Source organism: Salvelinus fontinalis, chromosome 5 (assembly GCF_029448725.1).
Source record: "Salvelinus fontinalis isolate EN_2023a chromosome 5, ASM2944872v1, whole genome shotgun sequence".
Taxonomy (NCBI): domain Eukaryota; kingdom Metazoa; phylum Chordata; class Actinopteri; order Salmoniformes; family Salmonidae; genus Salvelinus; species Salvelinus fontinalis.
The window spans coordinates 45,654,409-45,678,591 of NC_074669.1; the positions used below are offsets into that span (position 1 = coordinate 45,654,409).

Genomic DNA, 24,183 nt, shown 5'->3' on the forward strand with positions numbered 1-24,183 from the left:
AAAAAGTGTCAGGAAAAATCCGGACTTAGTGGGAAAAAGTAGCTAAGTTAGCACACGGTGTAAACATTGATTTCAGCTCTAAATATGCACATTTTCGAACAAAACATAAGTGTATGTATAACCTGATGTTATAGGACTGTCATCTGAGGAAGAAAATCAAGGCTAGTCAAAAATTATATATCTTTTGCTTGTTTGTTACGATTGCTTACTTTTGCTACTGGGAAATGGCTTGTCTTTCTGGCTATTGTGCTAAGCTAATATAACGCTATATTGTGTTTTCGCTGTAAAACACTTGATAAATCGGAAATATTGTCTGGAATCACAAGATGCCTGTCTTTCAATTGCTGTACACTATGTATTTTTCAGAAATGTTTTATGATGAGTATTTAGTTATTTGGCGTTGGTGTCTGTAATTTTTCTGTCTGCTTTCGGTGCAATTTCTGACTGTAGCTGCAATGTAAACTATGATTTATACCTGAAATATGCACATTTTTCTAACAAAACATATGCTATACAATAAATATGTTATCAGACTGTCATCTGATGAAGTTGTTTCTTGGTTAGTGGCTATTTATATCTTTATTTGGTCGAAATTGTGATAGCTACTGATGGAGTAAAAAACTGGTGGAGTAAAAAAAGTGGTGTCTTTTGCTGACGTGGTTAGCTAATAGATTTACATATTGTGTCTTCCCTGTAAAACATTTTAAAAATCGGACATGTTGGCTTGATTCACAAGATGTGTACCTTTCATATGCTGTATTGGACTTGTTAATGTGTGAAAGTTAAATATTTAAAAAATATATATTTTGAATTTCGCGCCCTGTACTTGAGCTGGCTGTTGTCATAAGTGTACCGACGTCGGGCTGCAGCCATAAGAAGTTAATAATTACAAAAGTAGTTTGAAATGTTTTGGCAAAGTTTAGAGGTCATTTTTGAGATATTTTGTACTGACGTTGCGCAAATTGGAAGCTGTTTTTTTCTGGATCAAACGCGCCAAATAAATGTACATTTTGGACGGAAGTAATCGAAAAAAAAGGACCATTTGTGATGTTGATGGGACATATTGGAGTGCCAACAAAAGAAATTTGTCAAAGGCATGATTTACATTTTATTTCTGTGTTTTGTGTTGCGCCTGCAGGGTTGAAATATGCTACACTCTCTTTGTTTACTGTTGTGCTATCATCAGATAATAGCATCTTATGCTTTCGCCGAAAAGCCTTTTTGAAATCTGACATGTTGGCTGGATTCACAACGAAGTGTAGCTTTCATTTGGTATCTTACATGTGTGATTTAATGAAAGTTTGATTTTATATCATTTTTTTGAATTTGGCGCTCTACATTTTCCCTGGCTATTGGCCAAATGGGACGCATATCCCAGAGAGGTTAACAAATCACCCATATTAGCAGACCTCTCATTTCAAACTTAACATCTCTAGTATAGACTACTTATCGTCATGAACGTCACGCATGCGATAAGTGACCGGTATGATCATTGTCGATAATGTTTGGTTTATTGTTCCAGCTTTACCGTAGCAGGACATCGACGGAGACTGGTTGAGGAGACAGACAGCCTTGTGTTTGTCTAATTAAACCACCTTCAGAGGCCTCCTGAATGGCGCAGCGATCTAAGGTTGTGGTGCTAAAGGCGTCACTAGAGACCCGGGTTCGATCCCAAGCTGTGTCGCAGCCGGCCGTGACCGGGAAACCCATGAGGCTGAGCACAATTGGACCAGCATTTCCAAGGTTAGGGGTTGGGTTTGGCCGGCTGGGATGTCCTTGTCCCATTACACTCTAGCAACTCCTTGTGGCGGACCGGGAGCCTACACGCTGACGCGGTGTTTCACCGACACATTGGTGAGGCTGGCTTCCGGGTTAAGCGAGCAGTGTTGCTTGGCAGGGTCGTGTTTCGGAGGACGCATGGCTCTTTACCTTTACCGAGATCATACGGGAGTTTCAGCGATGGAACAATTGGGGAGGAAAAAGGGTAAAAATAAAATAAAAATGTATAATACAGAATGACAAAGTAATACACAATCACCCACAACAGGTTCAAATGTTAAGTTACTTAAAATATATCAAATGTTATTTTAGATCGAAATTGGCTTGTGAGTTGGCTTTTACAGAATCCTTTTAATTAAAATCAGGAATTAATTTACTTAGTGAATTCCTAATTAATCCTTCCTTTCAAAACATTTCAAATATTAAGACCAGGCAACTTGCAACAATTCTTGCATAGCCCATTGACACAATTGTGTCAATGGGCTACATTAATTATCACTTTTTATTTTCACTGCCATGATCACCCCTTCCTCTAGCAGGATGCTCCTCTCCTGAGCGCTACCCAGCAGCACACGGCAAGCAGGCCAGCATGTCCACTTTTCAGTCATATGACGAACCTCAAAATACATTTAACCCATCAGGTACAGTTACAAGGCCAAACCAGTCCACAGTCCAGCCCTCCATGTCACCTACCGCTGCAACAACAGCAGCCTTGTATTGGACTCAGCCATTTCTGTAGGCATGGCAAACCTGTTTGTGATTTCTGGTATATCATCGAAATAAATAAAGCATGTTTTTGGACTCATTCAGCAGTATTTACCAATACCTTTGGAAATTAATGTTGAAAGTAAAATGTATATTGCCAAGTTGAAAATGATGCTGTTAAAACATTTTGATAAATAGCCCAATGTCAAAACAGTTAACATGTCCAAATCATTAACAAATATGCAGAAACAGTTTGATATATTACAAGTTTATAAAAAAAAAAAATTTGCGAGCACCTTAAAACTGCACAGGCACCAAAAACCCTGTTGCAATAAATCACTCATTTCGATTAGGGGGAAATCAGGTGGATGTGCGGTTGAAACTACCATAACTGGGGGGGGGGAACATGGAAACTGGAGATATTTTTACATCACTGGTTGCAGAAGACTGTCAACTAATGATACATTTTGATACGGGGGTCACCAACAGAAAGAGAAGACGTGAAACTGGCGACGTATCGATTATCACATTGAAATCCAAAGCGTGAGAGGGGGGAGATAAGGTTGTAGGTCCTGTTAAAACACAGCTAAAAAAAATGAATAATCTGGGAATAATGGTTAGAGGACAACTTGTAGAAAACACCTTACTTTGAAGTGTTGCATCTTGATTCAAGTGGGTTTCCAATGTGTCAAGTGTATTTTTATGTTAATCACTTGTTTGGGGTGTATGTGCCGTTTCAACTAACACTATTCAAAGGCCAAACAGAATCCAATAATAATTCTTGCATCACTGGTTAGAAGAGAACCTGTTCAAGACCGTCATCTAAACTCTAGAATGTCGAAAGGAGATTCTGGGAAGCTGACGTAACAGGGCAGAAACAAAATCAGCTGCTTTGTCATTTAACTTCAACGAATCACAACCTGGCATTGGACATCAACACTGCCAAATGCGGGTACATTTTGGCATTGGGGGGTAAGCGGTCCATTTCACCAGCCACATTGGCAGTTGGTCAGGGCTCCACAGTAGCTTATCTATAACACTTTGTATTCAGGACAAGCATTTTACTCACATTTCCGAATAATTGGAATTCATCTCCCAGTGTATGGTGGGAAGCAGACAACTAGGTTTTCCTCTAGGATTTTGCCTATGCTTAGCCCCATTCGGTTTCATTTTTATCCCGAAAAACTCATTTAACGATAACATGATGCAGTCAACACTATTCTTGAAAATATAGACAGTGGTACTCAGTAATCTGTGGTATTGGATATGCCCTTAACATAACACTTTGTATTCTGGACAAAAAGTTAAATTGCATTGCCATATTTTTTGCAGTAATACTTTAGTGCCTTGTTGCAAACCGGATTCATGCTTTGGAATATATTTTATTCTGTACAGGCTTCCATCTTTTCACTCTGTCAATTATGTTTGTATTATGGAGTAACTAAAATGTTGATCCATCCTCACGTTTCTCTTGTCACAGCCATTAAAACTATGTAACTGTTTTAAAGTCACCATTGGCATCATGGTGAAATCCCTGAGCGGTTTCCTTCCTTCCTCTCCAGCAACTGAATTAGGAAGGACATCTGTATCTTTGTAGTGACTGGATGTATTGATACACCACCCAAAGTGTAATTAATAACTTCACCATGTTCAAAGGGAAATTCAATGTCTGTTATTATTTTTTTACTCATCTACCTTTTGCGAGGCATTGGATAACCTCCCTGGTCTTTGTGGTTGAATGTGTTAATTCACCGCTCGACTGAGGAACGTTACAGATAATTGTATGTGTGGGGTACACGGATGAGGCAGTCATTCAAAAATCATGTTAAACACTATTGCACACAAGTATGAGTCCATGCAACTTGTGACTTGTTAAGCACATTTTTACTCATTAGCTTATCTATGCTTGCCATAACAAAAGGGGTTGAATATTTAGACTCAAAACAATTCATACATTTTAAATTCAGGCTGTAACAACTTGGGGGGGGGGGGTCAGGGAGTGTGAATAATTTAAAACACTTAAGTTCCTATCCTGTCACAATAACTCCTCCCTGGCATTTTAATTCATCATCTCAAACGCTGTATTCAAAGTTCTCACTATTATAGTCTAACTATAGAATTAGAATAGTCATTCTACTTCCATGATTCCAACAGTTTTGCTCTAATTCCCAAGTCAAATCGCAAAATTTGGTTAAAAAATAAGTCCTAGATTATTTGCCCATATCGTGCAGCCCCACATGGCTGGGAGGAGAAGAGACTGGTACCAGCCAACATGACAGACGTGAGTTGGGGAGGAGTGAGCACGGTGGGGCAGAGGTCAGGTCAGATGAAGTGAGGAAGAACAGATATCACTAAGGTTCTGTCTAGCAACAGAGATGCATTGGCTGTTCAGATGAGTATGAGACACAGCATAGGAGAAAAGGTTAAATATGTTTGTTGGTTCAGCCCTCTGGGATGAATAAACTTGGTTTACGCTTTCATAGTGTCCATCAAGTTCTTACTCTGATCATTAGAACCTAACAGAGTAAATAACATCACATTTACAGTTTATCAACAATTACATTTTTTACTACCTTAACCATGGCGTTTTAATATGGCTGGGAGAAGTATTGAGTAGCTTGGATGAATAAGGTGCCCAGAGTAAACTGTCTGCTACTCAGTCCCAGAAGCTAAGATATGCATGTTATTAGTATATTTGGATAGAAAACACTCTGAAGTTTCTAAAACTGTTTGAATGATGTCTGTGAGTAAAACAGAACTTATATGGCAGGCAAAAACCTGAGAAAAAAATCCAACCAGGAAGTGGGAAATCTGAGGTTGTAGGTTTTCAACTCATTGCCTATCGAATATGCAGTGGGATATTGGTCACATTGCATTTCCTGAGGCTTCCACTAGATGTCAACAGTCTTTAGAACCTTGTTTGATGCTTCTACTGTGACATGGGGTTAGGGTTAGAGGGGATTGAGTCAGAGGTCTGGCAGAGAGGCATGAGCTGACCATGCGCGTTCACGTGAGAGTTAGCTTGAGTTCCATTGCATTTCTACAGACAAAGGAATTCTCCGTTTGGAACATTATTGAAGGTTTATGACAAAAACATCCTAAAGATTGATTCTATACATCGTTTGAAATGTTTCTACGGACTGTAACAGAACTTTTTGACTTTGTCTGCTCGCTCGTCATGAACCACAAAGGAGGTATTTGGACATAAATTATGAACTTTATTGAACAAATCAAACATTTATTGTGGAACTGGGATTCCTGGGAGTACATTGTGATGAAGATCATCAAAGGTAAGTGAATATTTATCATGCTATTTTTGACTTCTGTTGACTACACAACATGGTGGATATCTGTTTGGCTTGTTTTGGTCTCTGAGCACTGTACTCAGATTATTGCATGGTGTGCTTTTTCGGTAAAGCTTTTTTTAAATCTGACACAGCGGTTGCATTAAAACAGCCATCACTAACATTGAGTGGCTGCTGCCAACATACTGACTCAAATCTCTAGCCACTTTAATAATAAAAAAATTGATTTAATAAATGTATCACTAGTCACTTTAAACAATGCCACTTTATATGTTTACATACCCTACATTACTCATCTCATTTGGATATACTGTACTCTAGACCATCTACTGCATCTTGCCCATGCCATTCATATAAATCCATACATTTATATGTACATATTCATTCCTTTACACTTGTGTATAAGATGGTTGTTGTGAATCTGTTAGATATTACTGCACGGTCGGAACTAGAAGCACAAGCATTTCGCTACACTTGCATTATACATGATTAGCAGATGTTATGTGACCAATAAAAGTTGATTTACCTAGTCAGCTTGTGTTCGATGCGAGAGAAATATACGGAGACACATTCAAGTTACAAGTGCCATAGGGAAGAACGCTTGTCAGAATGCAGGTTGTCAATGCACAATAATGCTTGCTATCGTGGGGGAAAATAACCATTTGTGGGCTTTTTTTTTTTTAGGGGGGGTTCTCAGCTTTCCATTCCTATTTGATATATTTTGCAACTTTTAAATATGCGCTTATTGCACCATTTTAAACCTTTGGTTTTTAGCAGCATAATGGTTAACTTCTTCGGGGTAGGGGGCAGCATTTTCACTTTTGGATAAATAGCATGCCAAAATTCAACTGCCTGCTACTCATCCCCAGAATATAAGATATGCATATTATTAGTAGATTTAGATAGAAAACACTCTGAAGTTTCTAAAACAGTTTGAATCATGTCTGTGAGAATAACAGAACTTATGTAGCAGGAAAAACCCCGAGGATAAACCATTCAGAATTTTTATTTTTTTGGGGTCACTGTCTTTGATGAGTTTTCATTGGGACACCAGATTTCTAAGGGACTTGTTTGCAGTTCCTACCGCTTCCACTGGATGTCACCAGTCTTTGGAAATTGGTTGAGGTTATTCCTTTGTGTAATGAAGAAGTACGGCAATCATAAATGAGGGTCAATTGAAGTAAATTATTTCAGAGAGGCACATTACCAAAAAAGTTGTCAGTTTGTTTTATTTTTGTATTGAACACAGATCATCCTGTCTTCAAATTGATCGATTATTAACATTTAAAAATACCTAACGTTGTATTACAAAAGTAGTTTGAAATGTTTTGGTAAAGTTTACATGTAACTTTTGATATTTTCTAGTGACGTTGCGCAAGTTGGAAGCTGTGTTTTTCTGGATGAAAAGCGCCAAATAAATTTACATTTTGGATATATATTGACGGAATTAATCGAACAAAAGGACCAGTTGTGATGTTTATGGGACATATTGGAGTGCCAACAAAAGAATTTCGTCAAAGGTAAGGCATGAATTATATATATTTTTTCTGTGTTTTGTGTCGTGCCTGCAGTGTTGAAATATTCTACTCTTTGTTTACTGTTGTACTATCATCAGATAATAGCATCTTATGCTTTCGCCGAAAAGCCTTTTTGATGTTGGCTGGATTCACAACGAGTGTAGCTTTAATTTGGTATCTTACATGTGTGATTTAATGAAAGTTTGATTTTTATACCATTTTATTTGAATATGGCGCTCTGTGTTTTCCCTGGCTATTGGCCAGGTGGGACAATCGCATCCCACCTACCCCAGAGAGGTTAAGCATGTTATTGCTTCCAATTATATTTTAGATGGTGTCAGCATAATTTGATTTTAATTATTTTGGGGGTAGAATGTTATTTTAAGAAGTCTCAAGAACTGAGCTTCTCATTTTCTTTCTTTCATTGTGACAATAACAACAAATCATGAAAATGTCCGCAAGGGTTCAGATAAGCACTAGATTCCCTTTTTACCCCATCCTATTTATTGAATATCGGTTATCAGTGGAATTATCAGCCGATAGATATCTGTTAAAGGCCAATAATATCGGTGGAACTATATACCAGTCAGCCTCTAATTGAGGACGCACTTCCGTCATCCAGTTGGCTTAGAATGGAGCGTGAGGATTGCTATCTTTGGCTGGAAAAATGGCTGTGCTTATTCTGTGGCTTGGTGGTGACCTAACATAATCGTTTGTGGTGCTTTCGCTGAAAAGCATATTTGAAAATCGGACACTTTGGTGGGATTACAACAAGATTACCTTTAAAATGGTATAAGACACATGTATGTCTGAGGAATTTTAATTATGAGATTTTTTGAATTTGGCGCCCTGCACTTTCACTGGCTGTTGTCATATCATCCCGTTACCGGGATTGCAGTCATAAGAAGTTTTAAGGCATAATGGGAGGAAGAGCTAGGGACTGACATTTCTGTGGCAGACTGGGAAGATAGCTTGGAGTATATCCACACATCGTCTCATACAAGTCAAGGTATTAAACAGATTACACTATTCCAAAACTAAGGTGCAAAGGATATTTCCTGACACATCCCATGCTGTGCAGGGTACACTACTCCACTGCCTTGTCATTTACTTTAACTTGAATGGTTATTGGTTTGGAATCGTTCGGATCCTCTGAAGTTGTGGAGATTAATTGACCCAGACCCGCTTCTGATCATCCTGGAAGTGTCTGAAACCTTAAACAGATTAACCAACCCCAAAAAACAACTAGTCTCTTAGTCTTGTTTCGGCAAAACAAATATGAATCTTGTTGTTTTGGAAAAGGAAGGAAGCTCCCTCTACCAAATTATGGCTTAGCAAATTGGCTAACACTGTACACAAAGAATTAGATATATTCTAAACAATAAATCATCAACATTTGATCAAATCTGGCAGCCTCTCCTCTCTTACTTGGACCATTCAGTGCTGTGAATTTGTACATTTTAACTATCTCAAATGTAATATTTTAATCTAACCTTGGGCAGCATGTGCCCTCATTCTGTATGTCCAATTTCGTATTATTTACTATGTACCTAGAACTATGGGTCTGCTCTTTTATGTTTAGGTAACTGCATACCTGTCTTTTCTACAAAATACCTATACACCATTCTTGTGGGTGTGTGTGTTCAATAAAAAATATTTGAACAAGAGACCAAGGTCTTTTCAAGAGAGGTAGGGAAACCAGGCCTACACCCCTATGTTGTATCTCCTCAAACAGTCAGTGATGTATAGCAGGAGTCAAAGGGCAGCTTGTATTTTTCCGTCTCAGGGCCATATCACTAGTGGACACTAGGGATGCAACGGTACACAGTGTTATTGAACCATAGGGTGCGTGCCGAATGGTTCGATATGCACAAGTGAACCACAGAATTACGATATGCCTGTCATTTTCCTATAATTTCCGAAACTTGCTTCTTGCGCTGCAGACTACACGCCCGTTACACATTCAGATCGACAGAACCAGACTCGCAGTTTGTGAACAGGCAAGGAAGGCAACTGCTTGGGGTCCCAGGCCATTAGGGGGGCTCCTGAGGGCTGACAAACTTTACTCCACAGCAATGTCTCAAATGTGGCAACAGCAGTGACCGCAACCCCCTAAACACCAATGGACGATTTGCAATGACATTCAGTAGGAAACCTCCTTAAAGGGGCCCCATGAAGAGGGGAAACGAAAAACAAATATTCGCTCAGCTCCAACTTGACAATGGCGAGCGCTAGCGAGACAGGGAAGCAAATTTGAAGAGGCATCGCCGTCTTTCAAATCGACTGTGTGGGAACATTTTGGATTCAGCGGTCAATACGATGACGAGGGTAAGAAGACCGTAAACAAACAAAGTACAGTCTGCAAGCATTGCCACTGTTGGCTACTCGAGTGGAAACAAACGTCACCATCACCCGGCCATATCCCTTGCAGGTGGCGCTGGAGCAAGGAGAGTCCACTCGTTAGCGAAAACAACAATCTCTCGCTGCTGCCGTCTAACAACAATTTGGGACAAATTCTGAAAAAGATACAGAAATAACGAAAGCGGCGGGAGAATTCAGAGCCAAAGATAAGCAACCCTTTTCAGCAGTTACTGACTCAGGAGTTCGTCACCTGATGAAGAAAATGTGCCCGCGTTACAATGTCCCCTCCCGCACACATTTCAGCAGCAAAGTCAATCTCAAACTATAAAACATCATGGAGAGAAATTGAAAAACGAATTAACAGACACCTCATCTAGCTCTCTACACTGATAGATGGACCTCCAGAGCAACTCAAAGCTACCTCACTGACGGTTCACCATGTACTAGACTGGGAGATGGAGAGCTACGTGATGCAAACTCGTCCCCTGTATGAGAGTCATACAAGCGCACACTTCTTAAATACAAGATAACGAAACCGTACTGTTACCCACAAACTGTGATGCATACCGAACCGTGGGCCCAGTGTACCGCTGTATCCCTAGTGAACACTGAGTGTGAGGGGAAGAGCTCACTTACCACACACAAACCAGATTATAAATTGTGACAGCGAGAGGGGAGAGACTGAAAAGGGTACGTTGAGAGAGATAAAACCTGAAACATTTAGGAAAGGGAACGAGACGTTAATTTATTTTACAGTGCATATTGCCTGCTTCCCCACAAACACCTTACAGACAAAGGACACGGAAAGTCTTTTGTTCACAACCCCTGAGATTACTAATGCCTGTTTGACTTAATCTGTGGCATTTGGCCATATTATAATCTAATAGACAGAACACAAAAAAAATACTTGTATAGAATACAGAATCAAAAAAGGTACAAAACGAAGTCCAGGGGAAACAACTTTTCATACAAACATTTGCATTGCAATGGCTTAAGGCTCTTTCATAAATCCTAGCTATGGGTCTGTATAAAATACATTTCACAGAACATGGTCTTCTTTTAGAATGCCATCAAACGGAATGCTTTTCTGCAGAAAATGACCTTATGTACAGTACAGTACATTCGGAAAGTACTCATGCCCCTTAACTTGCATGTTATGTCACAGCCTTATTCCAAAACTTATTTTTTTAAAGTCTCTCTTCAATCTATAATGACAAAGCAAAACATGTTTATATACATTTTAGCAAATTGATATAATAAAACTACTTTGATACCACATTTACATACAGTTGAACTCAGACGTTTACATACACCTTAGCCAAATACATTTAAACTCAGTTTCACAATTCCAGACAATAAATCCTAGTAAAATGTCCACATCCTAGGTCAGTTAGGATCAACACATTATTTTAAGAATGTGAAAAGTCAGAATAGGAGAGAGAATGATTAATTTCAGCTTTTCTTTCATCATATTCCCAGTTGGTCAGAAGTTTAAATACACTCAATTAGTATTTGGTAGCATTGCATTTAAATTGTTTACCTTGGGTCAAACGTTTCAGGTAGCCTTCCACAAGCTTCCCACAATTAGTTGGGTGAATGTTGGCCCATTCCGCCTGACAGAGCTGGTGTAACTGCGTCAGGTTTGTAGGCCTCCTTGCTCGCACGCACTTTTTCAGTTCTGCATACAAATTTTCTATAGGATTGAGGTCCGAGCTTTGTGATGGCCACTCCAATACCTTGACATAGTTGTCCTTAAGCCATTTTGCCACAGCTTTGGAAGTATGCTTGGGGTCATTGTCCATTTGGAAGACCCATTTGCGACCAAGCTTTAACTTCCTGACTGATGTCTTGAGATGTTGCTTCAAAATCTCCACATAATTCCCCCTCATGATGCCATCCTTTTTGTGAAGTGAACAAGTCCCTCCTGCAGCAAAGCAACCCAACAACATAATGCTGCCACCCCCGTGCTTCACAGATGGGATGGTGTTCTTCAGCCTGCAAGCCTCCCCCTTTTTCCTCCAAACATAACGAGGGTCATTATGGCCAAACAGTTCTATTTTTCTTTCATCAGACCAGAGGACATTTCTCCAAAAAGTATGATCTTTGTCCCCTTGTGCAGTTGCAGACCGTAGTTTGGCTTTTTTAATGGAGGTTTTGGAGCAGTGGCTTCTTCCTTGTTGAGCGGCCTTCCAGGTTATGTCGATATAGGACTCGTTTTACTGTGGATATCAGATACTTTTGTACCCGTTTTCTCCAGCATCTTCACAAGGTCCTTTGCTGTTGTTCTGGGATTATTTTGCAGTTTTTGCACCAAAGTATGTTCATGTCTAGGAGACAGAACACGCCTCCTTCCTGAGCGGTATGACGGCTGCGTGGGCTCATGGTGTTTATACTTGCGTACTATTGTTTGTACAGATGAACGTGGAACCTTCAGGTGTTTGGAAATTGCTCCAAAGGATGAACCAGACTTGGAGGTCTACAATTTTTTTCTGAGGTCTTGGCTGATTTCTTTTGATTTTCTCATGATGTCAAGCAAAGAGGCCCTGAGGTTGAAGGTAGGCCTTGAAATACATCCACAGGTACACCTTCAATTGACTCAAATTATGTCAATTAGCCTATCAGAAGCTTCTAAAGCCATGACACCATTTTCTGGAATTTTCTAAGCTGTTTAAAAGGCACAGTCAACTTAGTGTATGTAAACTTCTGACCCACTGGAATTGTGATACACTGAATTATAAGTGAAATAACCTGTCTGTAAACAACTGGTGGAAAAGTGACTTGAGTCAAGCACAAAGTAGATGTCCTAACCGACTTGCCAAAACTATAGTTTGTTGACAAGAAATTTGGGGAGTGGTTGAAAAAACAAGTTAATGACTCCAACCTACGTGTATGTAAACTTCCGACTTCAACTAAGTATTCAGACCCTTTACTCAGTACTTTGTTCTAGCACCTTTGGCAGTGATTACAGCCTCAAGTATTCTTGAGTATGACACTACAAACTTGGCACACCTGTATTTGGAGAGTTTCTCCCATTCATCTGTGCAGATCCTCTCAAGCTCTGTCAGGTTGGATGGGGAGCGTCGCTGCACAGCTATTCTCAGGTCTCTCCAGAGATGTTCGATCGGATTCAAGTCCGGGCTCTGGCTTGGCCACAAGGACATTCAGAGACTTGTCCCAAAGCCACTCATGCATTGTTGTGGCTGTATGCTTAGGGTCGTTGTCCTGTCGGAAGGTGAACCTATGTCCCAGTCGGAGGTCTTGAGCAGGTTTTCATCAAGGATCTCTCTGTTCTTTGCTCCGTTCATCTTCACCTCAATCCCGACTAGTCTCCAAGTCTCTGCAGCTGAAACACAACCCAACAGCATTATGCTGCCACCACCATGCTTCACCAGGGATGGTGCCAGGTGTCCTCCAGACGTGACACTTGGCATTCTGGCCAAGGAGGTCAATCTTGGGGGCCTCCCGAGTGGCACAGCGGTCCAAGGCACTGCATTGCAGTGCTTGAGGTATTACTACAGCCCCGGGTTCGAGCCCAGGCTGGGTCACAACCAGCCGTGACCGCGAGACCCATGAGGCGGCTCACAATTGGCCCTGCGTCGTCCGGGTTAGGGGATTTCCCATAGCAACTCCTTGTGGTGGGCCAGGTGCCTGCAAGCTGACTCGGTCAACAGTTTGACAGTGTTTCCTCCGACACATTGGTGTGTCAAGAAGCAATGCGGCTTGGCAGGGTCATGTTTCGGAGGACGTATGGCTCTCCACCTGCGCCTCTCCCGAGTCTGTAGTGGACTCGGGAGAGGCGCAGGGGACATAGGACAAGACTAACTACCAATTGGATACCACGAATTTGGGGAGAAAGGGGGGTAACAAAAAATTCCTGGCAGCTGGAAATGTCCCAGTGGCATGCATACTCACCAGACATGTCACACATTAAGCATGTTTGGGATGCTCTCAGTGTTCCAGTTCCAGCCAATATTCACACAACCATTGGAGAGGTGGACCACGTTCCACAATCAACAGCCTGATCAACTCTATGCGAAGGAGATGTGTCGCACTGCATGAGATAAATGGTGGTCACACCCGATACTGACTGGTTCTGACCCATGCCCATAGCTTTTTTTAAGGTACATGTGACGAACAGATGCATATCTGTATACCCAGTCATGTGAAATCCATAGATTTCGGGCCAAATTCATTTCAATTGACTGATTTCCAAATATGAACTGTAACACAGCAAAATCTTTGAAATTGCAGCATTTATATTTTTTTTTAACCATTTAACTAGACAAGTCAGTTAAGCACTAATTCTAATTTACAAAGACGGCCTATCGGGAACAGTGGGTTAAGGGGCAGAAAAACAGATTTTTACCTTGTCGGCTTGGGGATTCGATCCAGCAACCTTTTGGCTACTGGCCCAACGCTCTAACCACTAGGCTACCTGCCGCCTCTTGTATTTACAATGATGGCCTACCCCGGCCAAACCCGGACTACGCTGGACCAATTGTGTGCCGCCCTATGGGACTCCCAATCCCAGCCGGATGTGATAAAGATGCTTTCATTTCATGTGGCCATAACAGGAATGCCTACTAGTTATTTCCCTAAGGTTTACAAACCGCCTCATATGTTCTAGATAGAGCGTTCTAGACATGTGTCAGCTTTACAAGGAAGCAAACAGAGCATAATTCTGACAGTCTTGCAGCAAGAGAAATATGCAAAGACTGTAAATTAGACGTTTTCATTTTGCAAAATTCAGTGCAGCACAAAATAGCCACAGCCAAGTCTGAAAATAGCTACTCCAGATCCACTCATGTAGAAAATATTCCATATTGCTAGAAAATAAATGTGTAGTGTAGATTAAATAAAATGTATGGAATAGCACCTTATCTTGTACCTGGTCTTCATAATATGCATGGCTCCGGGTCATACTAACATAGGGGAGGATTATCGAGACAATCATATTGTGTGCTGTGAAATGATTTAATCCTGATCTGAAAATGTGTGGATCAAAACACAGGGAGTGTGGGGTTTATATTTCTCTCAGAAGTGGATAGCTCAAATAAAGCTATGTGTTAAAGACTAGGCCAACGACGATCAATAAACTGCAAATGTAGCTACAAGCCACAATTTAAAACCACTGACTTGCCTTGTTTTTCCATACAAAATGTCCCGCATGACAAAAGGAATAAAATGTCTCATAACACAATGAATAGGATATACAGCTATAATCTTGTTTTGTTTCTCCCATTTCAATACTACTCTGTAGTAAACATCCTCACAGTAATTGTCTGGCACATGGTGAAATGAGACGGTGTGAATGTCAACATTATTTTTGGCATGTATTTTGAGGGATGGACAAGCGTAAACAATATCTAGCTACGCAGGTAACCCATATAGTTGTTTTGGCGTTTGGGAGCGATGATAACAATCGATGCTAGCTAGAAAGCTATATAAACACCGTAGTCAATAACTAGATAGGGTTTTGCTCGCCTATAACGTTACCTCCCGTAAATAATTCCATGGAACGCACAACATACATACGGCTCGCGATAGTTAATTAGCGTCATACCAGAAAACCTCATTCTTCCATCGCTAAAGTTGACTAGAGCAACCCCACAATGTAGGCTAAACCTAGAATTTATGTGGTTTTCGGGGACCTTAACGATGGCTAAATGCATTTACATGTCCTGTTACAACGAGACTGTGTAGTAAGTCGCCACGAAGAGGCCTGCCTATTTGTGCAAGCGAATCCTGCAACTTCCAGTTTAGATTCGCTGTAAAAGACCACCATAGTCCAGTAACAGGAGCTAATCTGGCCCTCCGGTTAACGCATCCACGCCAGGCCTCAATAATATATTTTTAAGAGGCGGCGGTGGGTATTCTGTAATAACTTTGCAAGCAAATATTAGTAACATAGGGTGGAAATGTGTTTCCCATAGTTAAGGTAAAATTGTGTCGTGGCAAAATGGTGAAACAACCATATTGTTCAAGTGACCACTGCAAATAATCCTTTATTTACGAATCAAGGAAAACTCATTTTCCATAAATTCATTTTAAAATGTTGTGCAGAAAGAAATGTAAAACAAATAATGCGTTAGTAGAATGATGTGGCGTGTATAGTCAGCAACCTTACATTGCATTACAACTATAGCTTTACTTACTTTCTCCATTTGTTAGGACACACTGGCATCCAATGTAGATAAAAGTAACCAAAACAACCGCTGAGGTCCCAAGCCGCATTGTGACTTCGATTGTGTTCTCTGTGTGTTTTGAAGATATCCAAAGTTCGTTTAGGAAATCCAATAACAAAAAAAAAAGTTTTCAAAAGGTGTAGATAAATCAAGCTAGCTAGTCCAGTTAGCCCCCCTAAAAAGGGGCCAGGGGTCCAACGTGGTTGTAGCTTAATTAACAGAAATATCTTCAGTTTACTTTGTGATTTCGGTTCTCCCTGAAAAAAAGTACCACTAAATTGCGTGATCGTGTGTTCTGGCGACACATTTGCGAATAAAAATAGTCATTTCCCACAATTGTATGGGATAGTTCACTTTATTATGTTAGATTTTTTTTTTTAATTGTATGGGATAGTTCACTTTATTATGTTAGATTTTTTTTTTTAAGTATTCCGATTCGAGAAAATAAATCCCACACCGCTAACGTTAGCTAAACTAGTAAGTAACTAGCCACGGCCTCATTCCACGATAAACGAGGTTCCACTGTTGAGAGGCACCCAGAGACAATATTTTCGTATTATAAAGAAATTCTTTAAGATGAATGTTTGATAATTTAGAAATCTGGGTGTCCTCTTCTTTCCAAAAATCCAGTTATGTAGCCGAACTTCTATAGACCCAAGAAGCTAGCTAACGTTGGCTACCTTGCTGTAATCCACAGGTCGCTGAGTGTTTCATGCACTTCCAAGTATTGCACTTCTTCGCCGTATCACAGGAAAACACCTAGTTTTAAAACGTGAGAATAAAAATGTGAACACATCCCATGAACTTTGGATACGTGCAGGAAAAACGTGGATATATTTTAACGACCTTCTTCTGAACTGATTCAGTCGCTACAGCCAGCCCATGACAACATGAAAACACCCCCCACCACCCCAAAAAAAAATGGATCCAGCGAACGTTACGTTTAGCCACTAAACAAATAGCCCCGCGTTTCCAGCACATTGCTAAAAAGTGTGCGAACTCCCTTCTTCAGATTATCTGGCAAAACAGCTAATATAAATAACGAAGCTTCAAAACCGGCAATTAAATCAAGTAAATAACCGCTGTCAGAATCAGGAATATGAGGTAAACAAACTTAATGGCATAATAAACTGCTATGTGGGGAAAAACTTCGGTTATCGTATACAGCACCTCTCAGGTTCCCACCTTTTCTTCTCTGTCTATTCACCAGTAAACAACTACCAGTCAGCTGGGGCAGATAGGGTATGTAGGAAAACACGGACTGGTGTAACGGTGCGCACAACTAGCAATGTGTGGATTGCAGTGTATAGCATTATACAAAACCAACAGTCTAACAAAATTGTATTTGTATGGAAGCCCATTCTCGCCCCCATTTTTTTTTTAAAGGGCGGCTGAATTTCCCGATTTGGCCTCGTTTTAGATTCGGTTCATCCATGCTAGCGGCCATGACATAGAGATAGATAGAGGACTCATAATGGATATAAACAATTTTAGCATGGACATTGCCATTGAAAGTTTCACTATACTTCCACCATTTTAAAGTAGTCAACTGGGTGGGGATTCCAATGGATTGTTGCCTCAATGGTGCTGCCTATGCTGTCACAGACGCTATGATGTTGCAGATTTAAAGATGAGTCCTGTCTATCTCTATGGCCCATGACTGAATTCAAACATGAGTTGGTTGTGGTTTGATGTGTGTGTTCGCAGGTGGGAAAAGTTAGAGAAATCATTTTGCCAATTAGCTTCTGGCAAAATTGGTTTGACTTTGGATAGCCTATCTCCGGGGCTAGTTCGGGACCATCAATAATTATACAATGGAAATTAGACAATATTTGGATGTTGCACACCTTTTAGTTTTTATCATTAAATGCTTTCAATATTTGATATGAATTTCTACAATTTATAGTTGGTTTGAGGTTTTTAAGTAATTGAAATTTGGAGCTATTGGAATTTTAACATATTGTCATGTACAATGTGTAATTTACCTATGGTTTCTAACTAGCCCTATAGGTATACCAAAGTTACCTCAGGCATTACGATCAGGTCTCATGCAGCTGCACTCTGAATTTATGATTACATGTGTGCTGCCAGCTATGGGCATGTGGGCAGGTTTGAAACAAACCAATACGCACAATTGGCTGACTGAGGAGGTGATTTCACACAGTTAAAGTCCTGCAATAAGAGCTATGACGCTAATATGTGTGTAATCTCTGCACAGTTGTGTTCTGTGGATGTCACTGAGAATACCCCCTTTCATTTACCCCCTTTCATTTATCCACAATCCATAGGTAAGGCTGTACAGTGCATGACTACCACAATTACCTCGTACCCCTGCACATCAACTCAGTACTGGTACTCCCTGTATATAGATAGCCATGTTCATTTCTACTCTCTATATGTATCCATGTTATTTTGACTATTTATTTTTATTTTTCACTGTATTTATTCCTTGTGTCACTATTTCAATGTTTTATTTTAGTTATTTAATCTTTAACTGCATTGTTGAAAATGGACCCGAACAGTGAAGCATTTCACTGTTAGTCTCCTCTATTTGTAACCATTTGCATCACTTTCAATGAGGGCCTTTTATTTTGAAGGCCAACTGCAAATTCCACTATTGTGGCTAATCCTTATTGTGACTAGCTTCACAAAGGGTCTCTCTGTCTCCCCCTGCATGCATTGTAGACTGCATCAGCAGTACTCTCTGTAAAGCAACGTTATGATGAGAACTTAGTAGCCTATTTTTTTCTCCTGCTGAGGTCAAGCTCTGTTTAACGTTTGCTTCTTACTTCATCCTTCTAGCTAGCTAGCTGGCTAACACTAGCCAGAGCCCTTTAACGTTACTGCAATACTAAAATAAGTCTCTGCCGGTAGCTAGCCAACTGACTGACTGACTGACCTATCCATAAGTGACTATTTACCAGTCGTGCACTCATCCTCCAAAAGCAGTGGTTTAAGTACTTATGGAAAATACTTTAAAGTACTACTTAAGTAGTTTTTTGGGGTATCTGTACTGTACTATTTATATTTCTGATAACTTTTACTTTCATTCCACTACATTCCTAAATAAAATGTTTACTTTTTACTCCCATACATTTTCCCTGACACCCAAAAGTACTAGTTACATTTCGAATGCTCAGGCAGGATTACAGCAATATGGTTCAATTCACATACCTATTAATATAATGTGTTGTCATCCCTACTACCTCTGACCTGGCAGACTCACTAAATACAAATACTGCGTTTGTTAAGGATGTCTGAGGGTTGGAGTGCGCCCCTCTCTGTCTGTCTGGTTTGCTTAATAAAAGGAATTTGATGTATAGCATTTACTTTTATTTTTAACATTACTAAAGTATGACAGTTGAGTACTTTTTAAAACTAGACTGTTACTCAAGGAGTATTTTACAAGGTGGTTTTTACTTGAGTCATTTTCTATTAAGTTATCGATAATTTTACTCATGTCTCACTGGTCTTCAGCCTGTGCCCCGACCTGCGAGAGGGTGGAGTTTAGCTGTTTGAGAGAGTGGTGAATGTTCTGCTAACAAGGCAAATCCAGGGGGCAAATCCGGGGGGCGCAGGCGAACATAATGACCAAACAACTGTTCATGATTCCACTCGTTCGCAAAGAGCCTGGCGTGAAGCATTCTGAGCTTTGATCAACGCTGGAAAAGTAATAATAAGTGGGTAAATGCTAATTAACAAAATAAAAAGGTGAGTTTGCGTTATTTCACAAATAAAAAGGTGCATAAACGGCGATTGCGTGCGTTTACCCTTGACTTAGCCTCTGCTGAGTCCCCAACAACCGGATGTTCCGGTTTTCAGTGAAAATGAAAAGAGAACCTGTGACACAACTTCCGCTTTTGGACGTTAACAAGAGTCGTCACTAGTTACCACAGCCACAAAGTCATAAACCCTGCCTATTTATACAATTTATCTTCTTAAAGGGTGATTTTAAACCTAACCCGAACCTCAACCACACTACTAAACTTATGACTAACCCTAACCTTGAATTAAGACCAAAAATCTAAAAAATATAAACATTGTTTAATCCTCCAATTTTGGGGATGAAGGAGTTTTGGTGGGTACAGCTTCATTGTTCCACTGTAAAATCCTCTTTTCCACACTGCATGTCCAAAGGGGAGAGGGTCTCTTCAAGGAATTTACGACCTGTTGTTAAGTCATAAAACTTTGAAGAGAGGGGGGGGGGCACCTATGATTTTCCCAGAAGGGCAGTCATGACAGTACCCCTCTGGTGGTTGACTCTTGCAATTATCCTGCAAGTTGCAAACCAACATTAAAAAAATGACCATGTGATGTCCTGGTTGTGGATCATTGTTGCGGTCCCCTTCTGGTGGTTGACCTGGGTAGGCTTTCTGAAAGCTGCAAAGCACCACGAGAATAGCCAGGGGATGTCCTGGTTGGTGATCGCCATTGCGGCCCCCTCTGGTGGTTTACCCGGGTAGGCTCTCTGAAAGCGGAGCAGTCCACCACAAGAATGGGCAGCGGATGTCCAGATTGGGATTGCCGTTCTGGGCCCGCTGTCTGGTTGTCCAGGCTGGTGGATCTAGGCAGTAACTTAGGCAGATGTTAATAACAACTCACACACACTCACAAAATACATAATTACATTTCTACCCAAATGAGCGGCGTTGTGGCACTAAGTGATAATTGTATGGGGAACTTGTTTATGGCTCTATCACTTCCATAGTTTCAAAGGAAATGAAATGAAAAGGAATGAAAGCATAAACAAAAGGTATACAAAATATAGTTATCACACCTTAATCATCTAATTGGACTGTATTCTATATACGTCCAAGGTCTTGGCAAAATGAGATGAAGAATGGAGAATGTGCAAACGGTCGGTGGAGAAGCCAGCTACGACCTAGTCCGTTTTGTTTCATGTTTGTGACCTCATGAAAGACAATACAGCCACATTACCATAACTCTGTTTATACAGGGGCCTCCGTTATGAGGTTTGCGTCTAATTATTGTATAAAATGAATGAGTAAAGATGAAACTATTTGTGAAGTGATGTAATGCTATGTTAAACCATTAATGTGAAAGAAATGTATTCCCTTTAAAGTTTAACTAAGTCATTGGTCCGCCCCCATGAGCACAGACATGATCTGTCTCATGGGACAGCCCTTTTCTACTGTTACAAATAAAACCCCCACCTGAAGAAATCCTCTTCAGACCATGCATACCTCGGTCAGCTGAGGGGGCAACGGTTTGAGTAGAGACCACAAAAACCTCAGTATAAGCTAAGGTTGTAATGGTTGTTGAATTCCTAACCATACCACGTGGAGCATTGGCTACACGGGTGGAAATGGTTAAACTCTGAGACTATCGATCCCGACAGAATAAAAGCAAATCTTAGATACTAATTACTAGTCTGCAGCTAGAAATTGTTAACCTGGGATGCGAAGACCGACAACCACCGAAACATCTATTCCATGAGAATATTTCTGAATGGTACTCTGAAGTATCCTTTCTAACCATGAAAGATTTCAGGGAAGCAGAGAGAGACCCTCGGAGGAACCTTCCAATAGAGGGACTGACGATTCCAACAGAGATCATGACGACACACTGGGCATAAATATATATTGATTGCAATTATTCCCGAATGAGTGAGCGTTCATGTGCAAAGGATTAGCATTTCAATTAATATAATTATCAACTGTGTAGTGACTCTTTTGTCTTTCCCGCCCTTCTCAGTCCACACCCACTTCCCTTTGTTCACCAAGCTGTCATATCGGCTTAGCCCACTAGGGAACCTCCCCTATCATTTCCTTGTAACCATATCTACTGTTTGATTGTGCATTTCTGTGATTATTTAGTTAGTTAGTAAATAAATAATTAAGACAATTGATGTATGGAGGATTCATAGTAAAGGCTGGGTTCGTGCAGATAACCAACTATTTACGACGTTTGGAATGAGACTAATGTGAGGTAAAGAATAATTCATTAATTAGAAGACTAATTGATCAGATATTAAAATATCTGAAGAGCTATATTAGGAAAATTATAATTTTGTAATCTGAAGACTTTCCTTGGTGTCCCAACTTCCTAGTTAACTACATTTACATGATTAGTTTAATCACGTAATAATAATTACAGAGAATTAATTTGATAAAATAACAGTCTTCAATGTAATGATGCCAAAGACACGACACCACATAGGAGCTAACCTCACGATGGAAGTACTCTTTAAGCACTGAACCAGTCGTATGCGGTCTGATCATGGTTCATGACTTCTAATAACTTTCCTCCTGAATGGAGGGTTATATTTATTAATGGCATGTGTGTAAACCATCAGAAGAGAGTTATGGAGATTAGGGGTGGCAGGTAGCCTAGTGGTTAGAGTGTTGGACTAGTAACCGAAAGGTTGCAAGATCGAATACCCGAGCTGACAAGGTAAAATTCTGTCGTTCTGCCCCTGAACAAGGCAGTAAACCCACTGTTCCTGGGCCGTCATTGAAAATAAGAATTTGTTTTAACTGACTTACCTAGTTAAATGAAGGTACAATTTTTTTTAAAGATTCCCTTACACGTGTTGCAATCTGAGTGACTACTAACTCCTCTATCGCTCTTCTCAATAGCAATTTCTCAAACCCAATTTGTAAGTCGCTCTGGATAAGAGCGTCTGCTAAATGACTTAAATGTAAATGTAATGAATGTAAATGTAATTTGACTTGTGAGGTATCTAACCTTCTTACTGATTGTGGCTGGACTGACTGTGCTGGCATTGGTACTGGTACTCAAGGGGACTTAAAGAATAAGTATAAATATTTGTGTGGAAATTGTGAATTGGGAGTTATGTGCTTCATTGGTGTCGGGTGGCTCAGTCGGGTGGGGCCGTTCACTTGCTCTGCCCAGGTGATTCATTTGAACCGCATGATTGGCCTGTTTGAGTTGGGATTGTTTTGTCTGATTCTATTCGGCCGGATTAGTCTGTTCAGGATCTGTCTGGTTTTGTGCACAAACACGGCCCATTCACCTTGATCAGTCGGTCCGAGTTGGGTGTGTCATTCAGTTTGTCCTGCTCGCCGGACCGCTCATCTGGAGATTTTGTTCACTCTGGTTAGGTGCATCTGTTTGCCCTGGCTGGTTGATCTGCCTGATTCCGTTTGGAGTGGCAGCTGTCTGTCCGCACGGTCAGCACAAATAAATAGAAAATCCTACGGATACCACTCCGACTAGATCTAGCAGAGGTCTGAATGGGTAGGTCACTCGCGATACCGCTCCGACTCGTTTTAGCGGAGGTCTGCCTTGGAGAGTGTATAGCCTACAATAACGCTTTGACCCGATTTGGCAAAGGACTGTTTTGATATGTGCAAATCCTGTATAATACCGCCTCCTTGTGTTGGGGGAAGTGTATCAGGGAGGGGTTGAATTTGCAGGTTGTTTTAGGGAAAACGTGAGTAAAAGTGTGAAAGTGAGTGTGAAAGTTGCCTGTCCTTGGTGGGGAGGGATTGCACACCCTTCCTGGGACGTCACTTAAGTGTGGCCTGGCAGGAAGGACGCATTTGATCCTACACTAGGAGAGGGGAGTGTAAATGATGTATGAATGACTAGTGGAATTACACAATACTAGAAGTTAGGGAGAAACACTATGAATCATATAGAGGTGTATAAAAATCATTGTCGGGTGTCCAGTAAGGTTTATAGAAACTGTATACTGGGGTGTGAGGTAGAGGAATATACAGTACAGGGAAACATAGACATAATAATGTTTGAGGTGATAGAACACATAAGAAAAAGGAGAAGGATTGTTGAAAAGTATAAAGAAAGCTCGAAGAATGTTGAAGAAAGACAATGAAAAGTCAGACAGGAAGAAGGTGGAATGATTTACAAAACCTCCAACATACACCAGTGGGTAAATCCCCCTGGTGTCCGGAGTGGTGGAAATAAAGAGAGAAATAGAGGTGGAAGATGATAAGAAGACTCTCTCTGTGCCCTCTTAGGTAAAAGAATGTCACGACTTCTGCCGAAGTCGTTGCCTCTCCTTGTCCGGGCGGTGTTCGGCGGTCGACTTCACCGGTCTTCTAGTCATCATCGATCCATTTTTCATTTTCCATTGGTTTTGTCTTGTCTTCCCACACACCTGTTGTCAATCCCATTCATTACCTGTTGTGTATTTAACCCTCTGTTTCCCTTCATGTGTTTGTCAGAGATTGTTCATTGTCATGTGTTGTGTTAATTGTGTATAGGTGTGCGACGGGTCTTCGTACCCAGATTTGTTTTATATTTTTTCCGTGAGTGTTATGGAGCAGATTACTAGGACTTTAATTAAAGTACTCCATTCTACACTCTATTTGACTCTCCTGCGCC

At 40.5% G+C, this 24,183-nt stretch overlaps 1 protein-coding gene across 1 annotated transcript in view; it reads right to left on the reverse strand.

The window, feature by feature from the left end:
- LOC129855671 (insulin receptor-like) overlaps nucleotides 1–17,202 on the reverse strand; it is a 106,221-nt gene extending 89,019 nt beyond the window's left edge. The window contains exon 1 of the mRNA XM_055923574.1: nucleotides 15,823–17,202. Within this exon, the coding sequence (XP_055779549.1) occupies nucleotides 15,823–15,901 (79 nt within the window). The 5' untranslated portion in view covers nucleotides 15,902–17,202. The remainder of the gene's footprint in view (nucleotides 1–15,822) is intronic.
- Nucleotides 17,203–24,183: the final 6,981 nt, after the last annotated feature.